Source organism: Canis lupus, chromosome 21, assembly GCF_003254725.2.
Source record: "Canis lupus dingo isolate Sandy chromosome 21, ASM325472v2, whole genome shotgun sequence".
In the NCBI taxonomy this organism is placed as follows: domain Eukaryota; kingdom Metazoa; phylum Chordata; class Mammalia; order Carnivora; family Canidae; genus Canis; species Canis lupus.
The window spans coordinates 39,648,866-39,673,243 of record NC_064263.1 but is presented as its reverse complement, the minus strand read 5'-3'; the positions used below and the strand labels follow the sequence as shown (position 1 = coordinate 39,673,243).

The following is a 24,378-nucleotide window of genomic DNA, read 5'->3' as shown; positions in this document are numbered from 1 at the left end:
TCCTGCTAGATGAGTGTATCTGAGTGGAAAGACTGGTAACTGACTCTAGGTATCTCCCTAAAACCATGTGTAAGGCCTCTGTCACATTAACTCTTTGAAATTCATGCAGAAACCGTGAATACTTTCCTCGCTGATCTTCTGTTTCATGTGGTCCAAAACAGAGAAATTTTTAGAGTTTAAAATTAGTACACCCTCTATCATGTAGCCCTGTGAGACCAAAGATTTTCTTTCCTTTCCTTTTTTTTTTTTTAAACTGTCCGAGAGGGGATCCCTGGGTGGCGCAGCGGTTTAGCGCCTGCCTTTGGCCCAGGGCGCGATCCTGGAGACCCGGGATCGAATCCCACGTCAGGCTCCCAGTGCATGGAGCCTGCTTCTCCCTCTGCCTATGTCTCTGCCTCTCTCTCTCTCTCTGTGTGACTATCAAAAATAAATAAAAATTTAAAAAAAACTGTCCGAGATATTAGAAGAACAATAGAGATTTGAGTCATGAGTGCTGAACTGAAAAAAAAATTAAAAACAGTGCTATTTCAGCTGCATTTGCTGTGGTGAAAGACTACAATATACTGTCTGTTTGCTGGTATTCTTTGGTGTTGGACTGTTAATACTTTCTGAGATATAGTGACAAATTTCTGGATCCAGCATCCATTAGATGTTTTCTCAAACTTAGCTACTTCTGTAAGTGGAAAGGAGCCTTCTAAGACTCAAAGTTTGTAGTTTTGAAACCCTTTATCAAGGAATAACTGATTCCCACCAGGCTAGTAAGCCAAAATATTTTAGTGTGTGTGTTGCCGAAGTGAGCACTCAGTAAGCCAGAATAAATGGTGAATTTGTAGAGGTCGTATTTCAGAATTAACTGTATGGTTGCAGGTTTTAAATTGAAAATCAGTGGAGATGATTATTTTTTTGAAGAGTTTCTGTCACTTATTAAATAAAAATGTATCAGTTTTGAGTGGCTATCTAGACTACATTAGTGCAAATGGAACAAAACAGAAACTTCTTCAGAAGAACTTTGGGAATCCTCAAAATGACCTTGACCTCTTTGCTAAGATTGATTGCTCAAAGGCCCCAATTTTCCTTCTTCCTTCATTGTATCCATGACCTTTGTCATGAGACTTTACAGTGCCCTTCCATTTTAGAAGGGTTTTCTGACTCATCCCTTGACTCTGGGATCTATCATTTAACTTGCTTTGGCCAATGGGATGTTAGCAAAGGTGATACAAGTCGAGGCTTGTGAAAGTACTTGTACGTTTCTGTTCACATTCTTGCCCTTTTCTGTCCCCACGAGAAGAACAAGCTAGTTTGCTGGTGGATGAGACATATGGAGCAAAGTTGAATTACTCTAGTTGTCCCAGCCAAGGCCATCCTAGATCAGCCAAAAGCCGGCCAACCACAAGACATGTTGGTGAGCTCAGCTAAAAGCAGAAGTGCCCAGCTGACTGCAAACACATGAGCTAAATAAATGCTTATTGTTTTAAGTCACTGAGTTTGGGGGTGGTCGAACCTGCAGCATTTTTGTGGCCATAGATAATTGATACAACCTCAGTTAACCTCTTTTAAAAAAGACTCAACTGGGCAAATATCACCGATGACTCCTAGTGATTTCTTGCTGTTTCAATGACAACATATGTTTCATAATGATTTCAAGAAATTCCTAGAGCTAGCCTCTCAGTGATACTTGTGTGAGACTTGATTTAAAGTGAAATATGTTTTCTTTGTGGGTCAATTTTAGGAACTCCGGAGATACCTCCACCCAGTCTATATTTTCAGCTAATGTATGTTACCCTTAACAGGGCACAGAGTCATTCCGTATACAAAAAAGTTAAGGTAAAAAAAAAGTGCAAATAGTGCAAATAAAGTCAAATTCATGTAGCAAGAAACACAAAAGCCAATATATCCTTTGAAAAGAGCAAATTTTGACTGGGAAGAAGAGGTGGTGGTGAGTGGAGTCAGTAAAATAGAAAAAAATGAGGCTCAAAAAAGGGAAACTGGCTTTACTTTAGGCTATTTGAAAACAACAAAGTGTAAAAGTGAATGTTGTGAATGAAGACTGAGCTTTCAAATCTTAATTCCATTTACACTCTGAAAGTCCAACTTATTAAAGGGGAGGTGTTGGATGAAAGAAGCAATGAGGTAGTTTTGTTAGGGACCTGGTGCTTTAATTCTTTCTTTGTGCTTTGACAACAAATCACTGTTGTCTTTTTTTACTTTCAGATGCTCTATTGCTATTTCATTCACTTTCTTTTGTTGTAGAAAGAAGTCTGCTTTTTAGTGAGTATATCGTTTAAGTAGAGGGCTGAGAATCCTGGTCCCCAGGACAGAGACTAGGCTTTACTGATCTCTACTCAGAGAAGAGGTGCTGGATGGGGGAACCTGTACTTAGTTAATTCGTCATGTTAGTTGGAAAGGTCCTTATTATTTTGCACAGCAGTATGGTCACCTGGCGGTAGGTCATTAGCATTTTAGTCTTCTTTTCCTCACAACAATGCGCAACATGCTAATTAGAGGATTCTGAAAGCTAAGTAACCTGTTTTAAAACCAGACATTTTAATTTGCAGCTTTAATGGCTGTTTTTATAATAACTGGCTTTATTGGGGGTAAAAGCACTTCTCATGTTCCACTAGCAAGGCAGAGTATAACAGAAGCTGACAAAATTAAAAACCTCATAATGCGACCTTTGCCTGGGATAAAAGGCTGTTTCATAACAATTTCCTTTTGTTCTTTGTTTAAGCCATTACTCTAAAAGGAGCCTCCGATTAATCTAAGTAAATGCATCATTACAGTACTAATCCATGTCCTTCTGTCAGTGTCTGTTTTAATTAAATAAGAAATGCTCGCAGAAAGATATCACCCACAAAGCTGTGATTGGAGAAAGAAACACTGGTGGAACAGGGAAGATTAAGAAGGGCTTTACCATTTTGTCCATTTGCATAGCTCCAGATGCCACAGTGTTTCAGGTTGAAAGAAAACTTACAAAAGAGTTTAACACACTTCACTCTTCTAGATTTAAAATAATGGGATTTACCAATGAAATTCTAATCATCCAATTTATCACATGTTAGACATTCCAAAGCAAGGAATACAACAGCTTTGGGCGTGTCTTTTAAACCTTTTATACAATGTTGTGTCATATCTATGAAAACATACGTGTCAAATTTGCATGGGGTTTTTCTTATTTCGGGTGACATGGATGGTGAAATCTAGTTGTGCATATACAACAGGATTTTTTTTCCTTTTTGAAGTATCTTGCAACTTCTATTTTGGTTAGGTTTTTTTTCCCCCTTATGGCTTCTTATTGATATGTTAAGAATTTAGGTGCTTAATTAGTTGTTAACAATGGAAAGTACATTTGATAAATGCTTATAAAATGAATATATCCAGTTACTATCACTGCACTGCTACATAGAAACTCTTCTTAGCAGTAGAGTTACAGAATTCCCGTGGTGAGTGCTTTCTCCATATACGGGCCATTATTTGATGTAATGAAAAGAGAAAGTGTGCAACAGTGAGATTGTTAATTAATTTAGCCTAACAAGATGAAGATAAATGAAGCAAAGCACAGATTGAATGAAGCAAGAGGTCTTATTTACAATTTAATACACTTTTATATAATGCAGATTTCACTTGATAAAAAAACCCCACAAACAACCCCACCCCAAAAATACCTAACAAGAAAGTACACTCCCTCCCACCATAGTTCAACACTAAAATCCACCTGACTTTACAGAAAACATGTACTGTGGCTCCATAGAGAAGACACTTTAACAATGTGTAAACAGTGCTTTTCTACTGCTAAGAATCCTATACTAGTTAACCTTTAACTTTAGTATTTCATTATTCTTGCTATAGAGTGGGGATGAACATAAAAATAATTATCTGGAAACCTTCGGGTTTTTTTGTTCTCCAGGTTATCCTGAGACATCTTGCTTCAGTTATTTAATAATCATTTTATTTTAATCCTTCTTTTTAAGCAAAGGAATGAAGCTTAAAAGTGAGAAAAGAAAAAAGAAAAAGAGCTGTGAGCCTTTTTACATGTGCTTGAATCTGTAGCAATTGTGCAGAATTCTTAAATTAGCATTATTTTTAAAAGTCTCCCTTTCAGAGATTAATGAGCTTTATCCAGTATTTGACCTTTTATCATTCTTGCTTTCTGCTCAGAAGTACTTCCTTCCTTCCTACAGTAGCTAGAAAAGACTGTCTCTTATCTTATGTTACTGTAGGCAGTGGTAACAGGGCTCTCTACAAATGGTGTTATTATGGTCACTATGTTTTTATCTCAGGGGTCACGAACAAATCCATGCAACTGCTTCTAAGGATTTCAATAAATAGGACTTTTTATCCAGACAATCGCCTTTTATGTTACTTTTAAACAAAACTACTAGTCCATCAAGAGTTTCAAAAGAAAACAATTCTACAGAGTGCCGGTATGGCCGCACAGACCAATCATCATGGCACCCATTCTCCAGTCCTTTATTTTTCAAGTCCACAACAATAGGTTGTTGATTCAATGGACAAGACCAGAACAATTAAGTTCTCTGTTTAGCAGCAGTGCAGCATTTTAATGCCCTTCTCTAATAATGGTCTCATTATTGTTATTCTAAGACTGGGCCTCAGGAGGAGGAATATTTGCTGGAGGTACGTCATTATTTTGCAAATTTCGATTAGCTCATCATGTTGTCTGTAGTGTGAAAATCGTAGCTAATTAGGGCAGCCAGTTAGACTACCAGCTTTTGAGCTTATGAGTTAAAAGGTAGCATACTTGATAGGCCAGTGATGTGAAAAAGGTGGTAAAAAGGAGGATTAGAGCAGTTGCCTTAGTAACTCCAACTTCCATCTGTGAGGGAACAATGGACTTGTGTTTCTCCCCCACCTTGGTGTAAAAATTGGTTTTGTTTTGAAAGGATAGGGTTCTTTTTATGACAATCTGGAATTCAGCCCAACTGAGTGTAGTTTTAGTTGTTAGGAGAGACCACTGGGGATAGGAAAGATGAAAGGTCATGGTGAGCTTCAAGGACATGAAAGGTTGTTGTCTCATGTAACAATGGTAGATTGTTTTTTTCTAATATTTCTAGCCAGCCCCTAAGTCAGGTGATGGAACAAATACCTACAGTTTAGTCAGGTGAAACGGCGGGGGGGGGGGGGGGGGGGGGGGGGGCAGGGCAAGGAAAGGAGAAAAATGGGGTAAGAGAGAGTTTGTACTTTGTTTTAAAAAATAAAAGGGTAGCTTCAATTTGCTTTTATTAAACAAAGTGATATTTCTTTGTCACCATCTCTGAGATTCCAGTGTGCTTTGGATGGTTTGCCTCTGTGGGCCATCACATCTCTGGGAAGCTCTCCAATGTGTTAGGAAATGTGATTTAAGCTTTCTTCCTGAACTCCCAGGAGGACCAGTGATGTGATACTTAACAATAAATTTAGTTGTTGTAGCTTTCTCACATTATTGGTGTTCTTAAAAGGTTTTCCTTCAAATGCACACTGAATAAAATGAATGATAAATATGAAAGAAATTTGTTTCACCACTCTACAGGGTTTTATCATAAATTCTACGACTTCCATCACAGAAAGTTTACAGGAAACTGTTTAGATGTTGCTGCAATAGCAACACAAATTTTTCTCTCTGTACACAAGAAAGTGCAACCATTTTAAGAGCTATTGGGGTTTTGTATTACAGAGGAGGTGATAGGAAAGGATTGGACACAGTGTTAGTTCATAAAAATCCTCAAAACCAAATCACTCTCTCTGGATTTGAAATACTTTCATTTCAGCAAAATGACTGGCTTCTATTTTCCTTCCAATATTAAAATACTTGGTTGTGTTTGTGGTTGGTTGTGTGTGTGTGTGTGTGTGTGTGTGTGTGTGTGTTTGGAACCAGAGAGAGTATAGGAACACTATCCTTTTAGGCAAAAGGATCATCTTTTGATGATCAAAGGATCCTTCATATTTCTTGCTCTCTATTGTCCCCAAACAACCTTTGTATAATTGAAACTGGACTTGGTCCAGGAGATTGGGGAGATTTTCAAATTTTCTTTTAATACCAGGTCTTTGTTTTCTTACTTTTTCTAGCCAACTGTCTTTATTGCTATAGCCTTTCTTTCTTTCTTTCTTTCTTTCTTTCTTTCTTTCTTTCTTTCTTTCTTTCTCTTTCTTTCTTTCTTTCTTTCTTTCTTTCTTTCTTTCTTTCTTTCAGAAGTTGTGTTCTTTTAATTTATTGTGGGCATGAAACACATAGAGTTTAAGGACTTTTGGGATTATCTAGTCCAACTCTAATATTTGAAAAATAAGAAGAGGCCGGAAAGTTAAAATGACTTGCCCAAGATAACTCAGCTAGTTAGAGGTAGACATATAGATGCCATTTGCTATGCTATTTGAATATAAAAACTTAAAATCAAAGGAAGAATGAAGAAACATTACAGGAACATGTCTTGTTTACAGGTGATTTTAGAGGCTGTAGGGAGATGGAATAAAGCTAATAGAACAAGCTGGTGGTGGTGGTGGTACTGGGATTTGGATCAGATTTTTGTAACTATTAAAGGTTCATTTTAAACAAATGAAACATTTTTTCCTAATGAAAAACTCCACACAAAACCACAGCATAACTGGGGAGAGATGTACTTCAAGGTTTTGGCATTGCATTCAGAATCTGCAGCATCTCTTGATCTAGGCACTGTGTGAGACACCTTCACACAGTATTATAATTTTAAACACTTTTTCTTTCTAGTTTGACAAATTAGTTCACTGTTCTGTTTTTTAGTTTTTGCATCTGTAGAAAGGGACCTGATACTATCCAACTTTATTAGGTGTTAAAAGACATAAGAATCAGTATATGATTGAAAAAATGTAATGTATATTCAGAATATTAGGTGTATATTTGTGCTTTATCTAAACAGACACCCCAAGACAAATATGAATCATATTATTTAGATCAATATAAATGCTATAGTTTAGTTTTTAGAATTATGCAGAGTATATTTAGAAATTTTGGATTATATTTAAACATGGAGGGGAAAATAAAATAATCCATAATTTCACCTTATTGTTTTGTAATAAAAACCTTTACTCCCCAGTAACATTTTGGTATATTTCATTTCAGTATTTTATCTATGTGTGTATGAGAAGAAAGAACATGTCTAGCTTGTTTACTCCTCTTTCTCTGATGCCCAGAACAGTGCATGGCTCATAGTAGGTACTGAAAAATAGTTGAGTAAATGAAAAGAAATTTCAAAATTGGATCCTACTATAAATATGTTTTTGTACTTAAAAGATCATTTTATTACATTTTCCCATTAGTTTTTGAAAACATGACTTTACCATATTATATACCATATTGATGTACTGTAATTTGTTTTAGTATTGGAGTATCAATTTTAACTTTCACTCTTATAATATCAAAGTTATAATATGAAATGTTCACCAATATAAAAATATAAATATGAAAGTATATTATATGAAATATAAATATTAAAATTAATTTGTAAGACTATCTTCAATTTATCATTAAAGTGGTAAAATTTAAAAGTTGGTGAAAAAAACCTTTCTATGAGCAAAGAATCACAGCAGATGTCATCACTTCCTTCAAGTTTTTGCTTAGATGTCATCTTCTCAATGAGGTCTATCTTGACCACTCTATTTAAATTAATTTAACTAATTAATTTTTAGTTGAAGTATGCTTGATATTTAATAAAATATTATTTTCAGGTGTACAGCATAGCGATTTGACTGTTATATACAGTATGAAATGCTTATCCCCCATAAGTGTAGTTACCATCTGTCAACATATTATGTTATTATAATATTATTGAGTATATTCTCTATGATATATGTTTCATCCCTGTGACTTACTTATTTAATAACTGGAGTTATAATTCCCTTTTACCTATTTCACTCCCCCCCACTTCCCTTTGGCAACCACTGTTTTTTTTTCTCTATATTTATGAGTATTTATTTTTTGTAGTTGTGATTGTGTTTGTTTGTATATTTGTTCTTTGGTTTTGTTTTTTAGATTCCACATATAGGTGAAATCATATAGTATTTGTCTCTGACTTATTTCACTTACCACAATACCTTCTGATTCATCCATGTTGTTGAGAATGACAAGATTTCATTCTTTATAATGACTGAGTAATATCTCATTTTATTTATATACCATACCTTTATCCATTTATCTATGGATGGACACTTGGGTGGCTTCCATATCTTGGCTGTTGTAAGTAAATAATGCTCCAATAAACATAGGAATATATCTTTTTGAATTAGTGTTTTTGCTTTCTTTGAGTAAATATCCTGAAGACTGATCACTCTATTTTAAAATTGCAACCCTCCAAGGGTGGCTGGGTGGCTTAGTCAGTCAAGTGTCCAGCTCTTGATTTCGGCTCAAGTCATGATCTCAAGGTTGTGAGATCAAGCCCTCCACTGGGCTCCATGCTGGGAGTGGAGCCTGCTTAAAATTCTTTCTCCTTTTCCCTGTGTCCCCCCCACCCCACTAAGTTGTAACCCTCCAAACATTCCTGATTTCCCTAATGCTGTTCTATTTTTTCCATAGACTTTATAAATTTTTAATATAATTTGTATATCTATTAAATTTATTGGCCCTCTTTCTCGTATATTTCCTGGAATATAAGCTCTACATAGCAGAGAATTTTTGACTGTTTTAGTCACTCATATTCCCCAACATCTTGAATAATGCCTAGAACCTGAGAGGTGCTCAACAATATTTGTTGAATACATTTATTAAAATTTAAAACACTGGAAGTGTCTATTTTTTAAGTCAAGAATCAATACTTTTTTCTTCACATGGGTAATGTTCATCAACCAATTTGTATACCTGCTAAGCACTTCTGTCTTCTGAATGTTAATATGTACACATTAACCAGTTAAATTAAATCATAGCACTTGACTGAATCTTAAACTATATTGGATACAGTCTAAATTTCTTGCAACAAATGCTCTAAGGTTTGGTTGTGCAGAGTCACACTGAACTCTTGCTTTAGGGACATGGTTCTGGATAAGAAATGTCACCAGTGTCAATCCAAATGAACCTTTCCTCATCTAAACATGCTTCTGGTAAGACTCGTAAGGTTTGTGTCTGACCTAGACAAACTTCGGTTATCTACTTATTTACTTATATTTTGGGATGATTTTACCTTATACTGCCCCGATTGATATTAGTCCTATTCCTGAAATTTTCTTAAGAAAGACCTTTTAACTCTTTGAGGAACCTCCACACAGTTTTCCAGAGTGGCTGCACGAGTTCACATTCCCACCAACAGTGCAGGAGGGTTCCCCTTTCTCCACATCCTCTCCAACATTTGTGGTTTCCTGCCTTGTTAATTTTCCCCATTCTCACTGATGTGAGGTGGTATCTCATTGTGGAGAACTGTGTGGAGGTTCCTCAAAGAGTTAAAAATAGACCTGCCCTACGACCCAGCAATTGCACTGCTGGGGATTTACCCCAAAGATACAGATGCAATGAAATGCCGGGACACCTGCACCCCGATGTTTCTAGCAGCAATGTCCACAATAGCCAAACTGTGGAAGGCGCCTCGGTGTCCATCGAAAGATGAATGGATAAAGAAGATGTGGTTTATGTATAAAATGGAATATTACTCAGCTATTAGAAACGACAAACACCTACCATTTGCTTCGACGTGGATGGAACTGGAGGGTATTATGCTGAATGAAAAAAGTCAATCGGAGAAGGACAAACATTATATGGTCTCATTCATTTGGGGAATATAAAAAATAGTAAAAGGGTATAAAGGGGAAATGAGAAAAAATGAGTGGGAAATACCAGAAAGGGAGACAGAACATGAGAGACTCCTAACTCTGGGAAATGAACTAGGGGTGGTGGAAGGGGAGGTGGGTGGGGGGTGGGGGTGACTGGGTGACGGGCACTGAGGGGGTTACTTGATGGAATGAGCACTGGGTGTTATTCTATATGTTGGCAAATTGAACACCAATAAAAAATAAATTTATTAAAAAAAGAAAGACATTTTACAAACTTTATTTCTTTCAATGCATATGGTTTATACTTAAAAAATATAAAACTAAACAAAACAATGGTCACTTTATATATTTTTGGGGGTAGGTTTTGGGTAGGTGTTAATTATAATCTTTATAAAATAGCAATTTATTAGCTATAATAATCCCTTACATCTATAAGGCATTTATAGTTTCAAATCTTTTAATAAATATGATCTTGTTTTAATTATCAGAATAATCTTAGACACAGAGGGCATGATTTACTAGACCTATTTAGGGACTGAGGCACAAAACTATTAAGAGACTTAATCTAGATCACAAATCTAGGAAGTTATAGAGGCCGTGAGAAATCCAAGTCTTCAGAGTTCTACTAGTCCAGTATTGTTTTTCTTTTACTTACTTAAACATTCTCCCCACATTAAATAATCATTGTCCTGTTGACCTTTCTTAATAGGTTCCAAGAAAATATAAGCAAATGATTAGAATTAAAATTTTTTTCACTTTATTTTACGTAGTATACTATTCCAGTTTTCAAGAATTTTTCTTTAGCTTTCCCTGGTTCTTTTTAAATAATCATTATCTAAAAAATAAAATAAATAAAAATAAATAATCATTATCTTTAATTTTCTTTTTTTGCTCACAGTTGGTACACAATGTGACATTAGTTTCAGGTATACAACATAGTGACTCAACAATTCCATACATTATGCTATTCTCCACACCAATGTAGCTGCCGTTTGTCACCATTCAATGCTATTATGATATATAGTCATTGACTATATTCCTTATGCCATGTCTTTTATTCCTAGGACTTATTCATTGTGTAAATGGGGGCCTGTATCTCCCACTCCCCTTCACCCATTTTGCTTATCCCCTTGTCCTCCCATAGACATTATCTTTTCCTTTATTCCGAATACAAACATGAACCTTTGTAACAATTTGTGAAACCAGTGGCTGCCATGTCTATATCTCTTTTCGTCTTGTAGCTAATTGTTCATTTCACAGTTCTACACGTGATTAAGCAAGTTCTGTTCCATCACAACAGGCATAGAGCAAACTGTTAGAGGAGTGGAACAGCCTTGGAATAAAGTGAACATAGCAGGCAAAATGCATTCACTAAAAGACTGGACAATGAATACCAACAGGTCCATATATGTGGAAGGAAGACATAAAACAGGAGATTAAAGTGTTTAGTTAGGCAAACAAAGCAAGAAATGCCTGGGCAAGTGGTAGTTCATGATTTAGGCAGCTAGGCCACCATAAGGCCATAGACAACAGGGGTAATTAAAGGACAGATTCTGGTTTCTGAGTAGACCACAAGTGAAAGATTACCATAACCATGTAAGGGTCATGGTCTTAGGTGGCTAATGTATTTAGATACAGGAAAGCAATGTAGAATCCTAGTTATTAGAATCAAAGCAAAAGGTTGAGGTCAACCTAGCAGCAGGATTAATTGATTTCATTCTGAGTCCCAAAGGATTGTGTTGGAGTCTCCTTAGATGAGGTCAGAAATGGCTTTCAAACTTTTAGTGTACATAAGAATCACCTGAGGTGCTTTGGATTTCCGAGGTGGGGCCCATGTATCTATATTTTAACAAGCACTCAGATTTTTCTGATGCAAGTGTTTATAGGTCACATTTTGAGAAAATGCCATAAAGCCTGAGATGGTACTTACTGTAGAATAAGAGATCAAGTATTACAACTGTTGAGAGAGGAAGCAGCTGGGGGTTTAAAGTTAGACCTTTATACTAAGAGAAAAGTATTTTCTAGCCCAGAGCTAATCTGTATTTATCTGCATGTAAATAAAGCAGAAAACACAGGCTAATAAGCACTGGACTGGTGTGTTGTAAGCCTATTATATTTCTCTCTTCATGTATCTTGTTTCTTGTGTATGTGATTTGACCACTTTTGTAATATCTAACATAAAGATTTATACCTTTTAGTGTAAGAAAGTAAGGTTCATTGTTCTTTTGTGCCTAATCTGAACTGTCCCTCATTTTTATTTTCCATTTGTTATCTGCATAATTGAATTTCACCCTTTTCTTCCTGCTTCATAAATTGATTAGCATGAGTTGGGCAGACTGCTGTAATACTAAGGGTTAACCAGAAGAGAATTACAAATGAACTATCTAGAAAGTTGATTATTAATCCAGCTAGAGAAGAAATATCCTTTTACTTAGCAAGAATGAGTATCCGAAGCGCTGATAATATTGTTCAGGCAGTGAGGTGGAATGGCAGAGCTTGGTAAGTAAAACAAAACTTGGAATTAATCTTTTATATTCATTTTTAAATGCCCAGAATGTTAATATATTTAAACAGTTAGATCTATTATGAATTTACAAGTTGCCAGAACAAATCTAAAAAGTTCTGAATGTGTTTGTTAATGAGATCTCTACCTAGGCTATCGGTAAAAGTTAACTGAAAATTATTTACCTAAGTAGATAAATATGTTTAATTTTGAATATTTATAAAAATACACGATTAGATTTGTGATTAAGAACAAGGAAGTGGGCCTGGAGGAATGATTACTAAAACAATCTGAGTCCAAACCTCAGACTAAAGAATATTGAGTGGCAAACTTGTTTTTTCACGAGAGCAAATTCTTAGGTATGAAAATATAATTTAAAATATAATATTCACATAAAATAAGTGAGATACTTTTCAGACTTCTAGGTAACAAAAACTGTCATAAGTTCTCTTATTTTCTGGGTCCTAACACTCATTTCATCGTGATGTTTAAGGACCTTTCTAAAGACAGCTTTTATTGTATTTGTGAATTGGAAGGAAAGAAATGAGAGGATCTGTGCTATTTGTACAAAGAAAATTAAGGGAAAAGATAAGATTTTAATAATGTTCTTGCATCAAAGACTGCTTCTCCTGTTGTAGAAGAAATTTTGATGTCAATATTCAATTCAAAAGATTGAAGCTTGCATGAATTACTTGACATTACAAAAATGAGCCTTTTAAACATAGTATGGACTGTACTGAATATTATTGCAGCTTTGGGCAACCATAAATCATTTCAGTGTAGCATTGTACTCAGGAGAAATTAGCAAACTTACTGAACTGACGTTAAATTGTAACTGTGTATGGTCAAATGCAGAATTTTAACCCTTTTCTTTAAGGTATTTCTTTAGTGGCAATAAAAAGGCCTCAAATTAATATTTTGTTGTTTAATGCTTCAATGAGAACAGAAAAAGTGTGTCTATGAAACTATAAACTCAATATTGGAAATATATATTATCCCTGTGCATGTATTTGTGTGTCTGTGTTTATGAATATATACAGTATATTCAGTATATAGTCAATATATACAATATATATGCATTCAAAATGCCAGAGCACCATTTGGCTATATACACTCAGCTTTTTCTTAGTTCCAATGTTCTGGCCCATATTTAGGAGTAAGAATGTAAGTATAGACCATAATAAGTGAGATAATAAAGATAACAGTTAAAATTTATTGAGCTCTTGTGGGCTAAATGCTATGTTAAATGCTTTATCTCATTTAATCCTCATATTAACTCTGGGGATGTTGGAAAGCTACAAGGATTATAGTGTATGCTAAAATAAAAGATAAGCTAATTGAAGAGCCTCTAAGATCTGACGCTAAAGTCTAGAAAATAAAGGCCCGGGAAACAAAATGTATAAGAGGGGAGATCCCTTAATTCCGTGTGCTTGTCTTTCTCAAAGTTGGAAGATTTATTTAATATGAACCTTAGAAAGAAGAGGAGAATGAAATGAAGCAGTGAATTCTTAGCATTCATTAATTTCTTTAAAACATTTTATGAAAATTATATAAAAAGGTATAAAGTGTAGGTTAAAATATCTATGTATTTATGAGAAATAAAAACTTACCAATACAGAAGAAGCCTCTTGTGAACTCTTTCTCAATTTCACGTCTTCCTCTCTTTTTGCCAGAGGTAATCACTCTTGAATTTGGTGTTTGTCATTGCCATGCCTCTCTTTATTCTTATGGTTAAATTCCATGTTCTTTATACAAGAGGAAAAACTCCACTTCCTATTCTTTGAAATCCGAAAAAGATCTTTTCTTGGCTTTTTATTGCACTTTAGTTAAAACAAAAAATTCTTTTAATCTGCAAAACCCCTGCACAATCTGGCCACTGCATTACCAGCCTCAGCTCTTGCCTATCCCCCAAGTTCTTTCTTTCTTTTTTTTTTAAAAAGTTTTATTTATTTATTTATGATAGACAGAGAGAGAGAGAGAGAGAGAGGCAGAGACACAGGAGGAGGGAGAAGCAGGCCCCATGCCTGGAGCCTGACATGGGACTCAATCCTGGGACTCCAGGATCGCGCCCTGGGCCAAAGGCAGGCACTAAACCTCTGAGCACCCAGGGATCCCCCCAATAGTTCTTTCTAATTCAGCTGCTATACTGGTCTGTATCTTCACATTTTTCCTGCTCTAAGGTCTTCACATAATGCTGTCTTCTCAACTGGAATACATTTCTTCCCACTCTTTATCAGAATGTCTTTTGCTCATCCTTCAGGTCCCTGTTTAAAAATGTCATTATTTCAGATAAGGCTTCTCTGATCCTTCTAACTCAAATCTTGTCTGTCTGTAAAGACCTTGCTTCCCACTCTATTTCATAGTAGTACTGCAATTTTAAATTATGTACGTGTGTGAATTTTGTTTAATGTCTGCCCTTCATTCTAGACTGATCTATTTTGTTTTCAGATGTCTTCCCTTGCATTTAGCACACATGGTCTGGTATATGACAGGCATTCAATAAATATTTGTTATTACGGAGGAGAATATAGTGAATGAGAAAGAAAAAGAAAGGGAGATTGAGAGAAAGAAAATTACATAAAAATGGCCTGTGGTTTAGTTTGCATATACTGTTTAGGTAAAATTATGCAATTTAATGCTAGCATGGGATGAGGGAGGTGGCTGGGACCTTTTTGGTTTCTTATCCTCTAGCTATAGAACATTTGACAGCTTTTCTCCATTGTTGCTGCTTATTTTTCAGTGAGATCTTTCACTCTGTATTTTCATTTTGGGAAGTCTCCATTCCTGGATGCAAAAACTGAGCTTTCAAACTAGAAATTTATAGAACAGCTCCAGTGGCTATAATCTTAATGTGGAAACTCTACAATGAGCTCTAAAAATCTGGAAAAATTTAGGACATGTAGTTGAGAAAATATATCTGATATATTCACATAGGAAAGCCATGAAGCCAATTGTAAGAGTTTGAAGTGGGTAATTATAGCTAAAATATTAATATGGGTGATAATTGCTATAATATTGTTAGGCAGTCTGGGGTTTTTTTTCAGGAGAATATAGAAAAGGTTGTTATAAAGGGACAAAAATGAAGTCAGTCTGAGAGGAGGGCTGGGGTTTCAAAAGATAGAATATACATACCTTGTACTCTATGTAAATCTTTGCTGACATTTGTAGTTAAAATCTGAGGCTATAAAATTATGCTGAAAATTTTTTTTTTTTTTTTGGTGGGTGGTATGGGAAAAGGAGATACAAAAGAAGAAAAAAAGAATTTAATTAACATGTCAGTGTTAAAAGGAGAGAATTTATAGAATGCTTCTTTGTGGTCATGGAAGGTCCCATTATTTAATAATTTTGTACCTTAGGGGCGCCTGGGTGGTTCAGTTGGTTAAGTGTCTGACTCTTGATTTTGGCTCAGGTCATGATCTCAGGGTTGTGAGATTGAGCCTTATGCTGGGCTCCACGCTGGTGTGAAGCCTGCTTAAGATTCTCTCTCTCCCTCTCCTCCTACATCCCCCCTAAAAAATTTGTACCTTAAATTTTTATTATACTTTATACTTCTAACGTGAACTTTTTCACATATTATGTTGTATAATCTTCGAGTAAAACTTAGAGTCTTATTATCTTTGTTTCAAATGCTAGGAAAACTGGGATAGAAATCAGACAGGAGCTTGGACAAAAGCTTAAAAAAAATCCTAGGTATAGTTTTCTAGGGCAGACTAATATTTGCTCCAGCTCTACTCCTTCAAAAAGATTTTGATTGGAGGGTATAATTAGGTTCTTCAAAGGACCATGACCAATTAGGTGAAAGTCCTGTATAGGTTTTTCAGACTTAAACATTTTGAATTTTTTTTTGTAATTTTCTAGAGATACACAGTAGTTAACAATCTCCAGAAAAATGGAAATGAGATGGTTAAGTGCATATAATTAACAGACACATTGCTAAGCCTATTCTAAATTAAGGTTTATGAATGAAGTTTAATGGTCCTAGTTCACGCCTGATATCTTAGGGCTTCAAAAATAAGGAGAAATAGGTGTGATCTTGTAAGAATGAAACACTGTAATTTGGAGTAAATGAACTATAGTTCAAATAAAACCATGTGATTAAGCAGAGAGTACAAGCCCCTTGGATGGAAACCCGTCACATGAATTCAGGATAGACACATTCTCGTGCCTATTTAAAAGATTTTTAAAAAAGGAATAGTGGAAGAGAATGTGTATGTTGCATATATACATGTGTGCAGGCAAGTGGAGGGATAGTTCTTTGGAGACAAGTTGCCAGGAATATTTGTAATGATTAGCCAGGAAGGCTGTGTGCTGCATTAGGGTAAAAGCCAAAACTTGTATTTTTCAATTGGGTAAATAATCTGGTTGCAGAGAAATTAATTTTTTTTTTTTTACCATTTCTGGGGCAGTTGGTAGAAGCTTCTCTTAGGTTAAAAGAACCAGACATGTTTACCCTGAGGAAAGAAGTTTTAAGAGAACCCAGTAGCTGTCTGAAATGGCTAAAGTGCTGTATAGGGAAAGAGTGTATACTCTGGAGGGTCAAACGTAAGTTAGCAGTAAAAGGAACAAGGAGCCAGAATCACAGGAATGGTGGAAGACAAACACTTTGTAACAGTTACAGTTGTCTAAAAATGGAATGAGTTTCTTTGCTGAGGTAGTGAAGGGCTTGTTACTTAAAGGAATTGGGGAAGAAGGTTAAAAAGTTGAGTTATACCAAGTTATTTCAGTATTAAAGTTTATAAGAAGATGTCTTTATGTCAACTGGCTAAGAAGGGGAGGTGAATCAACATAACGAACAAAGATACATTCCTCAGTTATATCAAGAAAGAATGAACTTCATAAAGGCCAGATTTCCTCTCCGGATTCCTCAGTCATGCTTACTCTAGTATGTGAATAAGAAAATTGGTATATTTTTATCTGTTGGCAGCCATTTGATATCTGAAAATAATCCAAAGAAAAACTTTAGACTTCACCTGCCATCCTTAGCCCTCAGAAAAATTAGCATAAGAGAATGGAAGTATATTTTAAGGGGAAAAAAGAGAAATCAGTTCGTTTCTTCATTGGTTCTAGATCTGGAGAATAAGAATTTAGTCTCACGGACAACAGATTTAAAAGAACACTAAATTTGTATACATTTATTTATTTATTTATTTATTTATTTTATTTATTTTTTTTTAAAAAAGATTTTACTCGTTAATTTATGAGGACACAGAAAGAGGCAGAGACATAGGCAGAGGGAGAAGCAGTCTGCCTGTGGGAAGCCCTGATGTGGGACCAAAGGCAGACCCTCAATCACTGAGCCACCCAGGTGCCCCTTTATACTTATATTTAAAAGGCTCCTGAGCTTCTGGTACGTTGACAAGATAAAGGATCACGTTTTTTAGCATTTTAGAGATTTTCTGTTATTTCGATTTGTCCTTATTGAGGTAATACATTTCATTTAAAAAACTAAAAATAATTAAAAATTACACAAGTATAATACATAAATACATTTTTGTTATGGAATAGTTCCTGGCATATAGCAGGCAATTATTAAATATTCAATGAATAATTATTGGGAAAAAAGTAAAGAGAATTTACTTTAATTTTTTAATGTCTCTCTCCACCCTAAATTCTATTTCTCTTCTCAAACATAATTGCTATTCTTAATCTGGTTTGTATGCTTCTAGACCTCTCTCTATATAATTGTATACAAGTATACACAATTATATATAAATATGCAATTTTATTTTGTGTGAGGTAACACTTCTCCTTTTCACAAATATTTTACATATCCTTTTTTATTTATTAAAATTACAACTCAGGGGGATCCCTGGGTGGCTCAGCGGTTTAACCCCTGCCTCTGGCCCAGGGCGTTATCTTGGAGACCCAGGATCAAGTCCCACATCAGGCTCCTGGTATGGAGCCTGCTTCTCCCTCTTTCTGTGTCTCTGCCCCTCTCTCTCTCTCTCTCTCTCTCTCTTTCTCTCTGTGTGGGTGTCTTTCATGAATGAATGAATACATAAAATCTTAAAAAAATAAAATTACAACTTAGATTTCTGTCAATTTATATAGCTTTACCTTATTTTTTTCCTATTTTTTTTAAAGATTTTATTTATTTATTCATGGGAGACAGAGAGAGAGAGAGGCAGAGACACAGGCAGAGGGAGAAATAGGTTCCATACAGGATGCCCTATGTGGGACTCAATCCCGGAACTCTGGGATCACACCCTGAGCCAAAGGCAGACGCTCAGCTGCATCCCACCTTATTTTCTTCTATGTAGTATTTTATACTATGTTATATTGTTATGTTGATAGACATCTGAGTTAGTTCCAATTAAAATATCCTCAGTTGAAATTTTAGGTATTTAAAACTTGGAGGATGGCAAAACTTTACTATGTTCTTAAATGGGCACAGAAAAATTCTATTTGGTAGGGTTATGAGAATTAAAGACATTGTAGGCAGAAGTATTCTGAATATGTAACACCATGGAGGAGTGAAAAAGTGTGGTGTCATTTAATCCTTCATTAAGGCAATACAGTTAGTTTTTTTAAAAAGATTTTTATTTATTTATTTGAGACAGAGAGTGTGAGAGAGAGCACAAGCATGGGGAGTGGCAGAAGCAGGCTCCTCATTGAGCAGGGAGCTTAACACGGGGCTGGATCCTAGGATACTGTGATAATGAACTGAGCCAAAGGCAGACACTTAAACTGACTGAGCCATCCAGGCACCCCAAGGCAATGCAAGAAGTTTTATTATCAGAGGATATTTGGTAGTGAGAAAAGGCCATTTAATTAATCCATTTAAAATTAAGTGAAAGTAACAGCTATAACTCTGGACAGAACTCAAAAATCTGAAGACACTGGGAAACAACCAAAAGCAGGCTACATCTTGAAAGGAGATGGAATTTGGAAGAAGAGGGGAAGGATATTGGGGTAAGGTAATCATTTTTAAGGTTTCCCGCATGAGGGCAGGCCTGTGTTGGGTTAATAAAATGCCAATAGAAAAATTAGCAGTCTTTCTGGCCTGGAGAACCAGAACAGACTTTGGGGCAACCATAGCTGCTGGGAAGTGAGGAGGTAAACCTGGGGGGAAAAAAAGAGCCACAGAATGGGGGCCCCAAATTCTATGTACAAACTTTGCCCCAGGCTCTGATCCCCAAACCATGCATACACATGACCAGCTTTAAGGAGCCCAGGTAAGGCTCAAAGAACTGAACAGATTGTTTGAGCTGCTTCCCACACACTCCAGTGAGAGAGAATACGCCATTTGGGTCTGAGCAAATAAATATCTTGCTAAAACAAACAAAGATGACACTCTTTAGAGCATTATAAAAGAATCTCCATGACATAATGATCATGATATCTAAGATATAATCCAAAATTACTCAACAATATGAAGATCAGAAAAATATGGGAAAAATAGGACTTTTTTTTTAAACTTTATTTTTTTTAAATTTTTTAAAATTTATTATTTATGATAGTCACACAGAGAGAGAGAGAGAGGCAGAGACACAGGCAGAGGGAGAAGCAGGCTTCCATGCACCGGGAGCCCGACGTGGGATTCGATCCCGGGTCTCCAGGATCGCGCCCTGGGCCAAAGGCAGGCGCCAAACTGCTGCGCCACCCAGGGATCCCAAAATAGGACATTTTATCAGAGAGAGAGAAATTACAAAAAGAACTAAATGGGAACTTTAAACTGAAATATATAATATCTAAAATATTAAAATAATTTGATAGGCCAGTCAGTATAGATCACAGAGGAAAAAGTCAGTGAAATTGAAAATTGATCAATAGAAATTATCCAAATTAACACAGAAAAAATTGGAAATGAAATGAATACATTAAGGACATGTAGGACAATATTAAAAGGTCTAACATATATAATAAGTTCCAGAAAAAAAAAGGAAAGCAATATTAGGGTGGAAAAAGTACTTGAAGAAATAATAGCCCCAAATTTCCAAATTTGGTGAAAGATATAAGTTTACAGATTTAAGAAGTTTGATGAACTCCAAACAGGATAAATACAAAGAAAAGTACACCAAGGCATGTTATAATAAACTGATAAAAAAAAGAGAATACTTTGTAGGTAAAAGTTATTTTTTTTATAAGGTCCAAGAAAAAAGAACCCAACCCACCCATATCAGGAATGAAAAAAGAATCATCACTACACAATTTATTTTTTTTCACTATGGAATTTATAGAGATTAAACACAATAAATAAATGTTATGAAAATCTTTGTCTAAAATGTAGTACCTAGATGAAATGGATAAATTCCTTGAGAAATACAGCTTATTAAAACCAACTGAAGATGAAACAGAAAACATAATTAACATCTTATCTATAAAATAAGTTGAAATTTTTAATTAAAAAAGAAACTTTCTGGGTGCCTGAGTGGTGCAGTCAATTGAGCACCTGACCCTTGGTTTCAGCTCAGGTTGTGATATCAGGGTCGTGAGATTGAGCTCTGCTTCTGGCTCTGTGCTTTGCACAGAGTCTGCTTAAGACTCTCTTTCCCTCTCCCCCTTAATCCCCCCAAAAAGAAATAAATCTTAAAAAAAAAACTTTTTATAAAGAAACTATAGACTCAAATGGTTTCACTGGTGAATTGTATCAAACATTTAAGAAATAATGCCCATCTTATGTAAACTTTTCCAAAAAATAAAGAATAATTTCTACCTCATGCGACTAGCATAATCCTATTATGAAAACCTAAAAAATATAACAAAAAAGGAAAATTTTAGACCTATATGTTTAATGGTTATAGATGTAAAAATTTTTAATGAAACATCAGCAAATTAAATCCAGCAATATAAAAAGAAAATAGAGGTTAGCCTAGGAATGCAAGGTTAATTGAACATTTAGAAAAACCTCACCATATTAACAGAATAAATGAGAAGTATAATATGAACATTTTAATAAATAAAGAAAAAGTATTTGAAAACACCTATTCATAATTTAAAACTCTCAGCAAACTATTAATAGAAAATCATGTACTTTTTTTGTTTTTTTTTGTTGTTTTTTTTGAAAATCACGTCCTTAATTTGAAAAATGCATCTATGAAAAATGAAAATAACTTGATGGGCCAGTCAGTAAAGATCACAGAGGAAATATGTGAAAACTAACAAACATCATATGTAATGGTGAAATATTGAATGCTTTCTTTCCAGATGGAGTGCAAGATAATTAAAGCCCATGCTCGTTCATCCTATTTGACATTGTGTCAGAGTTCCTAACCATTGTAATGAGGGAAGGAAAGGAGACAGTATAAAAATATAAAAGGAAAAAAGTAGAATTGCCTCTAATCTGCAAGGTCATTAAATACAAGGTCTTTGGTATTTTAAAATACTAAGTGGATGGAGATAAAAATTACATGGTAAACAATGGGAAGAATAACTTTATTTTGACTCAATTTTAAAAATTAGAACGGAAATGAATAAAAATAAGTTTATATGATTGGGAACATTTCATTTGTAATTCTAACTATGCATTAATTCTTAGAAGAAGGAATTAACTGCATGTTTTTTAAGAGTAATTTTTCAGGTCAAATATTGTGATAGCACCATCACTTTTGATATTGTGGTACCATTATAATAAGGGTCATTTTTGCAAAGAATATTTCTTAAGGACTTTGCTTAATGTTTTTATATTCAAATCACTATCTTTGAATAATCTACTGTATAAACTATCATTCCTGCCTTTTCTGGTTCTTCGGTTTTTATATAGTCTCACTGTGAATTATTATTATTTTTAAAAGATTTTATTATTTTAGAGAGAAAGCGTAGATGTGGGAGAGGTAGAGGGAGAGATTCCTCAAGCAGACTCCAATTGAGCACGGAGCCCTGCTTGGGGCGCAATCTCATGACCCATGAGATCATGACCTGTGCAGAAACCAAGAGTCAGAGGCTTAACCTACTGAGCCACCCAGGCACTCCCTCACTGCAAATTCTTGATTCATCAATAATTTGTGCTATTCTCCAGTACTGTATTTCTTCTCATCAGTTCCTGCATCTTTGCAAGACTTGCAGTTTCATTTTGCAGTCACTATATATTTTTATTTTGAAAGTTATTTACAACATTCCACAATGCAGTATTCATCAGTCAGCTAGCTTGATTCTCAAACTTCACTGAAAAAATTGGCAATTTTAAAAAGTTTCCCTATTCTTAGGCTCCACTTAAATCAATTGAATCAATCTTTGGGAATGGGACGCAGGCATTATTACTACTTTTTAAAGGCTTCATGTGTTTTCAATGTGCAGACAAATTTAAAACCACTGAGCAGAGATTATCAAAGATACAAAGAAATTGACCCAAATGGATGAGATATGTGTTACGTTAATTTGTGAGGGATGTTTGTGCAAGACCAATTTTATAAATATTAAGTCCATTAGAGAATGTTTCTATATTTTGTTACCTTTCACTTCTTACATAATTTTGGAAATTCACGTAATGAATATTTGGATACTGAGAGAATAATGAGAGAATCTTCCATATTTATTGAGTGCCAAGTATGTTTGGCCTAGAATATAGTGGTGACTTATAATGTATGCTGTTCCTCTCTTTAGGCATTTACAGTCCAAAGAAGAGGAGGAATTAAATAATTAATTATAAGATAATAAATAGTATGAAAGGGGAAAGGGAGACCTAACCTGGTTTGTGATCAAGGATGGTGACTGCATTACTGATTAGTGATTAGTGCCAAGACCTAAGACGAGTAGAGATAATTTGGTGAAGAGGAGAAATAAGAGGGAATAAGAGGGAACAGAATTTTTGAGGGCCATAAATTGGGAAGAAGCTTGTAAGCTCTAGGAAAAGAAATCAGGCATAGATGACGAGAACAGTCAACAGAGAATAAAAATCAGGTCTTAAGTTGTCAAGTTTATGTGATGTCAGAGAATGAGATTAGAAAGATGGTTTGAAATCAGATATTAATAGGTCTGATATCCATACCAAGGAATTTGGAGTTTATCATACGGTTATGAGGAAATAATACAGATTATTAAGCAGGAGATTGTCATGATCAGATTTAATGTTTAAGGACAATAATTCAAGTAGAAAAAGAAAGATTGCTCAGTGTGGCATCCTCAACTTAGAATAAAAAATAAACTTCTCTTAGTTTTGCTTTTACTGCATTACACTAAAATTATTAAAGTAGAATGGATTTTTCCCTCCAACTCTCATTATTGCCTTATTCCCCAAGCTAAATGCAAAACAACATGTATAAGGACAAAAAAAAATCTCCACTAGCATTCCTCAAGAGCCATATGTATACCAATACAAGCAGAGTCTTCCTATAACTTTTTGCATTTGCCAAAGATAGCTTTGAAATATGGCCAGGAGCTTGAGAGTCACATACTCAAGGTATGGCTCCAGATACCAAAAATTTCTACAGATACTGAAGTGAACTAAGGCAGTTAATTTGACAGCAACAATATGAAACTGTACTTTTAGTCTGAATGACTAATACCTAGCAGATAGTGGGAGAGAGAAAAATTCAAAATTTTAATTAAATAATGTTTTACATATTTTTCTCCTTTGGACTCAATTCAATCACAAATGCTATAGCAGTTGCCTGGGATTTCCACAGCATTAATTAATTCAAAAGAGCAGAAAATGAATCAGTACCAGAAACTTATTTATTATGCCCTTCTTTCCTATAAGCACCGTAACACAGTTAGCTAGCCTGATTCTCAAACTTCACTGAAAAAACTAGCAATTATTTGTGATCACAGGAGTTTGCATTTCTAAGATTTGGGTGTATCCAATTTAAAGTGGATGAAAATATGCTCCCAAATATAATAATAAAGGAAAATTATTTGTTTTATTTTTTCTTTGCCTTTCTGTTTACTGAAAGTAACCAGTAATGGAAATATTTAACATTATATTTATTTATATATTTATATGAAAGAAATAAGACATGAAAATATTGACACTATTGAGAGAGAGCACACCTAAGGAGCTTTTTAGTTTGTTTTCCAAAGATAAAATGCACTTAAGAAAACAACTTACAGGTATGATTTAGACTTATCTTGTATTACAAAATATGGATGCCTTGTGTATTAATGGTGCCTGTTGCCTTTAGCCCACTGCCAGTTGGAGTACAAGAAATGAAATAGTCACAGCTGAATCAGCTGAAGTGCAAGTTAGATCTGGAGATAGCAAATTTTAGAAGAAATTA

At 34.9% G+C, this 24,378-nt stretch overlaps 1 protein-coding gene across 25 annotated transcripts in view; it reads left to right on the top strand.

Moving 5' to 3' along the window:
* The window catches only part of SOX6 (SRY-box transcription factor 6), a 665,863-nt gene that overhangs the window by 245,624 nt on the left and 395,861 nt on the right, over positions 1 to 24,378 (top strand). The window contains exons 1-2 of one of the 25 annotated variants that reach the window (XM_035703775.2): positions 4,944 to 5,019; positions 7,088 to 7,176. The exons of 19 other annotated variants lie outside the window; for them this stretch is intronic. Coding sequence is in view for 3 of the 6 variants with exons in the window: in XM_035703765.2 (XP_035559658.1) it covers positions 7,167 to 7,180 (14 nt within the window). In the remaining 3 variants the exon portion in view is untranslated. Of the gene's footprint in view, positions 1 to 4,943; positions 5,020 to 7,087; positions 7,181 to 12,134; positions 12,220 to 24,378 lie in introns of those variants that run through there. 5 more of the 25 variants (XM_035703766.2, XM_049099116.1, XM_035703774.2 and 2 more) reach the window with 5 other exon arrangements.